General features: G+C 41.0%; 1 protein-coding gene across 1 annotated transcript in view; it reads left to right on the top strand.

The window, feature by feature from the left end:
* The window catches only part of Prcp (prolylcarboxypeptidase), a 50,149-nt gene that overhangs the window by 29,678 nt on the left and 8,571 nt on the right, over positions 1–11,900 (top strand). Inside the window, exons 3-6 of the mRNA XM_021167456.2 lie at positions 1,517–1,618; positions 6,646–6,827; positions 7,743–7,900; positions 9,048–9,217. Coding sequence (XP_021023115.1) covers positions 1,517–1,618; positions 6,646–6,827; positions 7,743–7,900; positions 9,048–9,217 — 612 coding nt within the window. The remainder of the gene's footprint in view (positions 1–1,516; positions 1,619–6,645; positions 6,828–7,742; positions 7,901–9,047; positions 9,218–11,900) is intronic.

Consider the following 11,900-nt stretch of genomic DNA (forward strand, 5'->3'; position numbering starts at 1 on the left):
TGGCTCCCATATGTATGAGGACTAAATAATAAGATTAAAGAACTTGCTGGTACAGCTTGTTAACTAATCAATGACATAGTCCTCTTTTGAGAGGTAAAATTACCCTCAAAGCAGATGCATCACATCATTGTTTCCGGTCAAAGCCTGAGACCAACTCCACAGAGCTCGGCTCCTTCTCTTAAGACATTGCAGTTTGCTGGTGCAAGGCATGCACGTGAGTTCCTGCTGCAGCAGGTGCAGGAGCTCTTTGCTGCCCTCTGGTGTCGAGGGGAGATAGATGGCCAGCTCTGCTGGGCTGGGGCATGCAGGGGAGAGTGTGCTTGAGCTGGGTGTGGCTGGACCTGTGATATGTGACAAGAGTGACCATCTATCTCCCTGAAAGAAAAGTGGGGGGGGGGGGTGTCTCAAAAACCACGGGTATCAGGATAACCCATTATCCCTTCAGGTAGCTCCTCTAGATCCTTATACATTGGTGAAAATGACCAAAGCCATTTAAAGTTCCTATAGTTACATATTAAACATCTACAGCATCCACCTATGCTAAACTGTCCAATCTCAAGGCTCTCAGCCTTCCCAATGCTGCAATCCTTTAATACAGCTTCTCAGTTTAATACCATAAAATTTTGTTTGTTGCTACTTCATAACTGTAATTTTGCAACGGTTATGAATCATAGCGTAAACATCTGGTATTACCTGTGATCTTAGAAGACCCTAGAGAAAGGGCTGTTCGTTATCTCCCAGAGGTCACAACCCAGAGACTGAGAACCACTGATCTAATCAATTAAGGCTGTCCGCCTAGGATGCTTTCTTAGGAAGGATTCAGAGGGCACCGTCCAGTTAAAGGGAAAGAGGCAGTGAATGATTAGTGAGGAGCCAGCAGTGTGGAGTAAGGAAGTCTAGGGGCCTTGGTGAATGCTCTGCAGTACAGCCTGTGTGAACACTGAGCTTTGTGTCTGTGTCCTTGCCTGTAAAACCACAGTGCCTGATTCTTGTCCTGTGTGCTAATTAAGTGAATTATTACAGGTGTGGCTAGAGCAGTATCTGACACATTGCAAGCAGTAATTAATAACAGCTGCTGTTAGATTCTGTTGATTTTTCTGATAAATTAGATTAAAATCCCAAGGAGTTTTAATATGCTTATTTATTTCTTAATTTCTTTATGTTGTCTGTCTATGTCTTTAACACTTAGATATCTTTACCTCCTTCCTAGAATATTAACCACCATGCAGTTTGAAGACTGAAATGTAATATTGACTCAGGGTCAGAGAGTCAGGATAAGAAGAGATGAGGCGACTATTAGTTGAACATACTGATCTCATTTTGTTTCTCTGTAGTGCACTGTGATACAGCTAGTGTAGACCCCCCCACCCCCACCCCCAGTAGAACACACATATATTGCACAGTTTTTAGAGAGTTCTTTCTGGTCTGGTCTAACATCTATTTCATATGGTTTGCAAAAGTTCAATGCGCTATTTCATGGCCCAGTTTGACTTGTGAGTCTGTAAACTCTTCCTAGGGGTTCATGTGGGACGTGGCTGAGGAGCTGAAAGCTATGCTGGTGTTCGCGGAGCATCGATACTATGGGGAGTCCCTTCCCTTTGGTCAGGACTCCTTCAAGGTATGTACACATGTTTCTTTTAAGGTTAAAGATTTTCAGTACCCTTTTTGGTAGTTATTTGTTTAAGCTTAGAACATTTTATACTCAAACAGCGTGAGATCACTTTAGTTTGAAGTGCCTGAAAACTTAATAATTTGTACTTTATCTTTCCTTTATATGTATAATTTGTACAAAACGAGAATCTTTCTTTCTTTTTTTCTTTCTTTCTTTCTTTCTTTCTTTCTTTCTTTCTTTCTTTCTTTCTTTCTTTCTTTCTTTTTGTGCTAAGGATCAAACACAGGCAGTCACTTTTAAAAAGAAAATTCAGACCTATTCTACCTATATAACTGTTTTGCCTGCATGTGGCTATGCACCATGTGGGAGCCTGGTGCTTGAGAAGTTCAGAAGGGGACACTTCATCCCCTAGAACTCCAGTTATGGATAGTTGTGAGCCCAGTGTGCTTGTGTGTGTCTTCGTGTGTGTGTGTATGTGTGTGTGTGTGCGTGTGTGTGTGCTGGGAAGCAAACCCAGGTCCTTTGCAAGAGTAACAGGTGCTCTGACTTGCTCAGCTTCCTCTCCACCTCCCTATCAGTGGCTCCTGGTTTGGTTTTGTTTGTAGTTCTGGGGAACCGAGAAAGGCCTAACCTGTTCAAGTAATCCTTAAGTAACCCTTAAGTTACCTGTACAGCCCCTGCTAGTTACAGTTCAGTTCATCCTGGCTTCAGCCAGGTCAGTCCCACTCCATTGCTGCACACAGTGCCGGGAGTTTTCATTTTTCAACAGTGTCAGTAAGCAACTCTGCTCTGTAAATGATGACCTAAGTTACTGTTCTTACCTCAGGAGTAAACAAGTATGCAAATATATGAGAAGGAGTTTCAGAAACATATAATCTGCATATAAGTATAAATGAGGTCATGTTACCCCTGGTGTTCTCATTAGCCTTTCCCTTCTTACAGGAACCCCAGCCTTGACCTTTGTCAGGCTTTGTCCTTAACGAGCCAGGATAGTTTTTCTTCCACTCAATGACTTGATTTTCCTCATGTCCATCTAGCTATAATAATTTCCCACATATCCTGTTACTAATATTTCCCTTAGGGAACTCAATTTCTAAAAGTTTCCACTACTTTTATGTTTTTCTTTTTTCTTTTTTTTTAAAGATTATTTTATTTATTGTATATGAGAACACTGTAGCTGTCTTTAGACACATCAGAAGAAGGTATTGGATCCCATTACAGATGGTTGTGAGCCACCATGTGGTTGCTGGGATTTGAACTCAGAATCTTCGGAAGAGCAGTCAGTGCTCTTAACCATTGAGCCATCTCACCAGCCCTACTTTTATGTTTTTCAAGTTGCTTTAAAATATGACAATAAATATTACATTAAAATATTTGTGCCGTACCTAATGTCTTCCTTCTATCTTATTCAGTTGAGTGTCATACCATCCTTTTGTGAATTGTCACCTAAAATAACTTGAGAATAGTCATATTTTAGGCTGTTTTGAAAGGAGCTTCTTAAATTTTATATTTGGTTAACTAAGTTTATTATGTCATGATAAATGAAGTAATTAAAAATAAGTTTAAGCCGGGCGTGGTGGTGCACGCCTTTAATCCCAGCACTCGGGAGGCAGAGGCAGGCAGATTTCTGAGTTCGAGGCCAGCCTGGTCTACAAAGTGAGTGCCAGGACAGCCAGGGCCAAACAGAGAAACCCTGTCTCGAAAAACCAAAAAAAAAAAAAAATAAATAAAAAATAAAAATAAGTTTAAGACGTACATGTCCTATAAGTCAGTGGCAGAGTGGTTTGTTGTAATTTGTTGGATTGATTGGACAGTTTTGTTCTTTAGCTTAGTATTGTACATACACATGTGACCAGTGGTCCTGAAACTATTGGGAAACAGTCAAATTGTTACACATTGCATCTTAACTTTCTGTAGGTTGCTGCAATCTACTATTATCTGTTATTATCTGTTAGCAAAGTGAAACCATACCTGTGTTTTTAAAATATGCTTCTTTCTCTTCCTGTGCTCACAAAAGTTGTCAATAGCATAAGAGATGTTATACATATTATTTGAAAATTGGAAACAATTGCACCCAACTATATGTATAGTGCCATTTAAAATGGAAGAAAATTATGACAGCGAGAGACGAGGTGAGAAGTCAGTGTATATGGATGAGGGTAAAGGTTGATGGAGTGGGGGATGCAGATAGGAGAAAAGGAATGGTAATGACTTTGTGACACAGTAAGCATGAGCAAACACACTAGAATGGCAGAAAGCATTTACTATTATTTCATAATTCCTGTAAGGAATTAGGAAGAATTAGTTGGGTGGTTCTCCTTCAGCGGCCACTCTAGGCTACAATGTCGGACAAAGTGCTTGGACCATCTGAAGGCTTGAATCCACTCTTAGCAGGTCATCAGAGGAATTATAGACTGCTGTGGATATTATCAAGAGGCTGAAGGTCCTCATCTCCCACACTGTCCAAAGCATCTGTGTGAGGAGTGGGATGGTGTAGTAGCTAACTTCTCTCAACACTGCCAACCAAGGCGGAAGCTGAAGTGACTCTAATGACCTGACCTAGGAGGTCATATCATCACTTCTGCCACTGTTTGGCTTTTAGAACTAAGTCACTAAGGGTAGCTCAGGCACAAAGGAGTGGACTAGGTTATATCTGTAAGAGAAGGACTGGGAAACTTTTATAGACACGGGTAAAGAGTACCAAAGAGTACCTGTCAGCCTTCTGTGTTCAGCAGAGCAAAATGGACCCACACAAGAGCTAAATCATCATGGAAATGGCTGAGTGTGTTTCCTTCCACTTGGGGATCTTTTTCTTTGATGATTGTATTGCTTCCCCTCCAATATATTCCAATTATAGCTGTCTGTGATTGGCGGCTGAGTTTGTTTTGATTGTTGAGTTTGTTGCTGTAGCAAATATACAATCTTTTAGTAAAGTGTGTGTGGGGGTGAGTTTCTTTTGACTGGGGATTCTTTTTTTTTCATCGTCTGTGGGATTTAGTTCATCTTTGACTAAATCTTGGACTGCTTAAATGTGTCAAGACTTGAAATGAAATTCTTCTCCGCTGCATATTAAGCTTACTTTCATAATCCATCACGTTTATTGTTGAACGTTATTTGGGGCTTGTTTCTATTACTTCTACAACCTCAACAAGGCCTTCAGCAAATTGCATCTCCTGAGAATGACAGGCAAGATACATCGCAGGCTTGGGCAGAGAACATTGTTATCCTGTTGGAGGAACAAGCTTGCAAACTGTGTCACAGTGTTTGAAATGGTGACATTTCCAGGATAGGCCAAGATGCATTGCCAGGGTGGTGGAAAGTTTGTTTTTAAACTCCTTCAAGGAAACCAAGGGATGGGTTCCCTTCCTGGTGCCCAACTGTCCTGTTAGAGGGGAGGGGCTTTCGTCTGTCAGTGACTCTGTATTCTTCACTCTCTGGCTCCCTGTGGCTTCCTTAGCTCTGGAGCTTGGATGGGGGATAGGGCTCACCGCTGCCCATCCCTTTTTTTCTTTTTGTAGTTGTGTTTGTGTTTTAAAGTACTGAAGAAAAACAGGCTCTGTCCTGATAGAACTGGAGCTGTTTTCAGAGTCAGAGTCTTGGCAGCAAAGTTTTTTCTTCTTTATTCACTTTATATCCTGATCGCTGCTCCCCCACCTCCCCTCCACCGGTCCCTCTGCCCCCTCCTTCTCTTCTAAGAGGGTGGAGCTCCCCCACCCCCTATATCCCTCCACCCTGGCACTTCAAGTCTCTAAAGGACTAAGTGCAACCTCTCCACTGAGGCCAAACAAGGCAGCCCAGATAGAAGAAAGTATTCCACAGACAAGGCAACAGCTTTAGGGATCGCCCCAGCTTCCGTTGTGAGACTCACGTGAAGACCAAACCGCACATCTGCTACCTATGTGCAGGGAGGTCTAGGTCCAGCCCGTGTATGGTCTTTGCTTGGTGGTTCGGCCTCTGAAAGCCTCCAAGAGTCCAGCCTCAAGGTTCCTATCCCCTTCAGGGCCCTCAGTCATTCCCCCTCTTCTATAAGAGTCCCCAAGCTCCATCCATTGTTTGGTTGTGGATCTCTGTATCTGTCTGAGTCAGCTGCTGGGTGGTACCATGCTAGGCTCCTGTCGGCAAGCATATCAGAGTTTCATTAATAGTGTCAGGGATTGGTGCTAGTTCATGAGATGGGTTTCTAGTTGGACTGGTTATTGGTTGGTCATTCCTTCCGTCTCTGTTCTACCCTCCCCCTCATCCCTGCATTTCTTGTAGACAGGATAAATTTTGGGTCTAAAGTTTTGTGGATGGATTGGTGTCCCTGTACTGGGGTTCCTGCTTGGCTACAGGAGGTGGCCTCTTGGAGTTGCATATCCCCATGTAGTAAGTCACAGCTAAGGTTACCCCTGTTGATTCTTGAGAGCCTCCCTATCCCAGGTCTATGGCCCGTCCTTCAGATGTGCCCTCCCCCGGCCATCCAGCTTGCCAGCATACCATAGTGACAAATCTTGCTGCAGTTTCTTTTTTATTCAGAAGCAAAAATATCTCTCAAACCTCATAAGATCACTGACCTCTACCCATAAGACGTAAGCTAAGGGCTTAAGAAGCCCTGCCTTTACAGACTCTGTGTGTCTCCATAACTATGCACCATGCCTATAGTTGTTTAAATTTCTCAGCAAAAAGCAGAGCTCTGGCAGAAGAATCGGACTGGCTAAATGTTCAAGTAGGGCACAACAAGATCTCTCTTTGTCCTTTAAGAGAAGTATCTTGAATGTTTAAATATGGCTGGGTCTTGCTTCCTGTATTGCATTTGAAAATAAGCTCTAAAAGCAATGACGTTACATTTGGTTGGAAAACATCTCATGTTCTTTCACAGACTTAAAGTTACTTTTCATAGATGGCTTCGATGTGGATGATGTGGGATTTTAGCTCAGTTGTCTGGAAATTTATTTCAAGTAATGAAAACTCTGCCGTGCCTCATCTGCTATTATGTGTCCATTTATACCTGTTTTCTTTTGTCTTTATTCTTAAATAAATATGCACATATATAGGATTCCCAACACTTGAATTTCCTGACATCAGAACAGGCTCTGGCTGATTTTGCAGAGTTAATCAGACACTTGAAAAAAACAATCCCAGGAGCTCGAGGTCAACCTGTCATCGCCATCGGGGGCTCTTATGGTGGCATGCTTGCAGCCTGGTTCAGGATGAAGTATCCTCACATAGTAGTTGGGTAAGTACGTTGATTCTTGGCACAGTCCTTAACAATAAAGAGAAAACTAATTAGAGATTTGTTTTGGGTTAAACACGCTCCGTGCTGTGTTATATGGACACCTTCCTCTCAGTAACAACAGTATTATGAGCCAGGTAACGTGGCACACACCTTTAACCTCAGTACTTGGAAGGCGGAGACAGACAGGTGGATCTTTGTGTGTTCAATGCCAGCCTGGTCTGCATAGTGAGTTTCAAGACAGCCAGGGATATGTAGAAAGACCATGTCTCAAACAACAACAACAAAAACAGTATCAACAAGAAGAAACCCCCAACAATGTTATGTTTCTAATCATCTTTGTTTCATTTCAATTTCAATACTAAAAGTGAATTTGGTGGCTGAGAGATGTTTCAGTTTTAAGAGTACTCACTGCTATTTCAGAGGACATGAGTTGGGTGCCTAGCACCTGTGTCAGGTGGCTCACAACTACCTACAATTCCAGATCCATGGGATCTGACCCCTTCTCTAGCCTCCACAGGAATTTGGACAGACAGACAGACAAACAGGCACGCACACCCCCCCCCCCATATATGTGGACACTCACATTTAAAAAAGCAAAACAAGGGCAGAAGAGATGGCTCAGAGGTTAAGAGCCCTGTCTGCTCTTCCAGAGGTCATGAGTTCAAGTCCCAGCAACCACATGGTGGCTCACAACCATCTGTAATGAGGACTAGTGCCCTCTCCTGGCTTGCAAGCATAAATGCAGGCAGAACACTGTGTACTTAATATATATATATACACATATATATGTATATGTGTATATATATATATATATATATATATATATATATATATATAAAAGCAAAACAAACAAAAAGCATGAATAGATGAATCACATTTCTCTTTTTTCCTCCTCCCATTTCTCTGATCATTTAGAGCTCTTGCAGCTTCTGCCCCTATCTGGCAGCTTGATGGCATGGTTCCCTGTGGTGAATTTATGAAGATTGTAACTAAAGATTTCAGGAAAAGTGGTCCTTATTGTTCAGAAAGTATCCGCAAATCCTGGAATGTCATTGACAAACTCTCGGGTTCAGGTAAGCTTTCATTAAGAGACAGAATTTGCCGTGTGTTGATTTTTGTTTGTTTGTTTGTTTTTTAACCTTTAACTTATTAAAAATAAGTGCTGGCACTTTTTGTAACTTTTGTAAATAATTACGTATATTTGCTGTTTGTATGTGTGTATATGTATGATGTATTGTATGAGTTTGTATTGGTTTTTATGTCTTATGTATGTGCCTGTTAGTATGGTATGTGATTGTTGTTGTGTATATGTAGTGGGCATGTGTGTGTGTAGGTCAGAGGTTGACTTTTTAGGGTTCCTTTCTTCTACCATCCCTCCCTTTTTTTCTTTTTGAGACATAGTCTCTCAGTGAACCTGCAGCTCATTAATAGGATAGGCTAGTTTGCCAGTGACCTTCAGGGATCTGTTTATCTTTCCCCTTCCTGACCTAAACTGGAGTTATAGGTACACACCACCACTTCCGGGTTTTTATATGTGTTAATGGGAATTCAAACTCAAGTCCTTATGTTTGCATAGCAGGTACTTTATCTACTGAGTGATATTTGTAACCTAACACTGCCACATATTAAACACACATAAACACACACCCACACACACACACACACACACACGATAGATACATAGATACATATATGTATAGGGAATCATACCAATCAAAATGTATGGATGAATAAATTTTTACAAAGTAAGTGCTTAGTATTGATAATATACAGATCAAGAAAAGACAAAACCACCACCAACAAAGAAAGACAAAAAAAAAAGACAAAAAAAATCTCATCAACCCTCTGCTGCTGACTACAGTACCTCACACCCACACAGCGACTCCCTGTTGAACCACAGGCTGATTTTCTGGAATCGTAGTAATGACAGTTGCATACTGTGTGCGATTTCGGTTTTGGTCTGCTGTATTTTGTGCAATATTCTAATTATTAAGTGTATCCCTTTGTTTTATTTAGTTGTAGTTTATGCATGTTTTTTAGTATTCTCATTTATTTCAATAGTATCTTAAACTGGGAAATAATATTAATTTTGCTAAGTTCTATGGGTTTATCTAGTTGCCCTAAAATATTTTATTGAATGTTGGATGTTTTGCATAATACCAAATGATGAATAAATGGTTGGTTGACCTGTAGATTAGCAGTGTGTCCTTTGATCTGCAGGCAGTGGTCTCCAGTTGCTCACGAACACTCTTCACCTATGTAGTCCCTTGACTTCTGAGAAAGTCCCAGCTTTAAAAGGATGGATAGCTGAGACCTGGGTGAACCTGGCCATGGTGAACTACCCTTATGCATGCAACTTCTTGCAGCCTTTGCCTGCTTGGCCCATCAAGGTAACAGAAATGTCATTGTCATTGTCATCGTCCTCCTCTTTTCCTTCTCCTTCTCTTTCTCCTTCGTCTTCTTTAGAACATATTTTTCTCTTTTATCAAAAAAGGGAAAAATCATTCTCTGACTTTCAACATCAAAAAAATAAAATCCCAACTACATAGGGACTGGGTGAAATTAATGTTTATGGGATAGAATCCTGGGTCTACAGCTTTCTGATCATGTGACCTTTGGCACGTTAGCTATGTCTTTTCACCTCAGTTTTCTCATTTGAGAAGTGAAGACAAATCTCACCAACTACAGCACTGTGAGAACAAGGAATAAGACCAATAGTTGGTGCTGATAGAATCACTACTATATGCCAAATTCTGGGCATAGTTTGCATATGTACTAAATGCCATTTTGTGATATATGTATCATGCCTAGGTCCATGTAATGCATTAACTAAGCTTAATAAATGGCATATTTTGTCATAGTACTGCGGTGCAGTGAGCTGTTAAAGGCAGCCTTAAAAGCTACACTCATCATGGGTGATCTCCATGACAAACAGCAGCATGCAAGACTATCTTTTCATGTGCTGGGGTAAGTGAGTGGCCTGGATCTACTGCTTTCACTCCATGCTCCTAAACAAGGGGACTTGGTCTCCAAAGCTCCCTGTCCTCCTCTGTACACAAAAATAAATGCATAGACTTCCACTGAGAACCATGCAAAATGTTAGATTTGAAGACACTGAGAATCATACATTATGATAAGTTTATGTTCTTTTTTTTTCCAGAGTGAAAACATATCACACTCATTTTCATTCTTTCATAATGCTAAAAGTTTTTGTTGTGTTTTGTTCTGTTTTTGTTTTGTTTTTCACAGTGTTGCCTGTCTGTCATGGAAATAACTCTGTATTTCAAGGCTGGCCTCGAACTCACAGAGATCCACCTGCCTCTGCCTCCCGAGTGTTGGGACTTACAGCCATGCACCACCACTTCCCAGCTATGCTAAAGTTCTTTTCATGGTAAAAGGGTTTATTACATATGTTCACCTTTAAATGTTTCTTTTTAAAGAATGTCTCTCATAGTGTTAATAACCAAGTCTGGCAGAGTTGATGGTTAAGGTTTGAGGATATAATTGAAGGGATTTCTAGAGTGAGTATTGGAAATGAAACTAGAATTAGTCATGTGAAAGTAGGGTTTCAAAATGCCTGTTGTGTGACTGCCCTGCCTTGTGACTGCCCTCTCCCTCTCTGTACCCTCTCACAAGTGGAGCTAAATCTCTTCTTGTCTTGAGACAGGATCTGGCTTGAAGTCCTCCTGTTGTCCAGGCAGGCCTCCCAGCTAGCTGGGATTACAAGGCCTGTCACTAGGTCTGCTTTACAAGAACTCTTCATTTAGCAGTCCCTTTATTAAAACGTTGTAGTTAATAATTAAATCTTTGTAGCATCTATTTTCTTTTTTTTTCTTTTTATTAATTCATTTTTTTACACTCTGTATTTTATTCCCCGTCCCCATCCACCCTCCAACTGTTCCACATCTCATACCTCCTCCCTACACGCCTGGCTCCACATGGATGCCCCACCCCCCACTCTGAAGCATCTATTTCCTATTGAAGTGACTTACTTTATGTTCAGTGTGTTCCACAAAGAAACAGTCACATTAAATTGTCATTTTTTTGTATGTCAGCTCAATTATCACCTTTTAATTTGCCTTTTGAGTTTAGCACATTTGCTTACATTGCCTACTGTTAACAAGCTACGTGCGCATGGAGAAGTAATTACAGGGTTGATATGTAAAACACAGGAAGAAGAGAGAGGGAAAATAGAAAACCCAACTTCTCTTATCACAGTGCCTAAATACCTGACAAGAAGCACCTTAAGTGAAGAAGACTGTATCTCCCGTTATCTTCAAGGGGATACGTTTCATCAAGGAGAAACAGCAGCAGCTGGTCACAACGTACCCCCCTCAGGAAGCAGTGTAGGCCCCACCTACGGGCTGGTGGGCTCGTATTTAGTGTGGATCTTCCCTCTTCAGTGAGGGTGGATCTTCCCTCTTCAGTAAAACCTGTCTGGAAACACCTTCATATCCAGAGCCAGAGATGTGTTTCCATGGCCATTCTAAATCTACTTCAGGTGACAGTGAAGGTAAACCACCACAAATGATTGCCTGGATTTCATTGGCACATGTGATAGCCTCCCGGTTTCAACTCCAGTTTTCCTAGTTAATTCCCCATGTCTTTTCTTTCCCTAGTTTGGCTAGGTGATTTGTCAATCTGGTTTATATTTTTTTTTTCCCTAAGAATAAACCCCTTGATTGATTCTATGAGTTTTTCTTTTAGTCTCCATTTCATTTATCCCTGTCCTGATCTTTATTATTTCTTGCTATCTGCTGCTTTTGGATTTGTAATATTCTCATTTTTCTAATATCTTAAGGTGTATTATTTATTGAGATATTTCTGATTTTCACATATAAGCACTCATAACTCTAACCATCTAGAACTGCCTTAGTTGCATCCTGAAGGTCTGGTTGGTTAAGTTGTGTTTTCTGTTTCATTTGATTCTAGAATTTTTACAACAATCCATCCCAGTTTCCTTTAGAGCCACGAGCCATCCATGGTCTAATGCTCTCTCTCCATGTAGTCCTGTAATTTCTCTCTCCATGTAGTCCTGTAATTTCTCTCTCCATGTAGTCCTGTAATTTCTCT

This window comes from Mus caroli, chromosome 7, assembly GCF_900094665.2.
Source record: "Mus caroli chromosome 7, CAROLI_EIJ_v1.1, whole genome shotgun sequence".
In the NCBI taxonomy this organism is placed as follows: domain Eukaryota; kingdom Metazoa; phylum Chordata; class Mammalia; order Rodentia; family Muridae; genus Mus; species Mus caroli.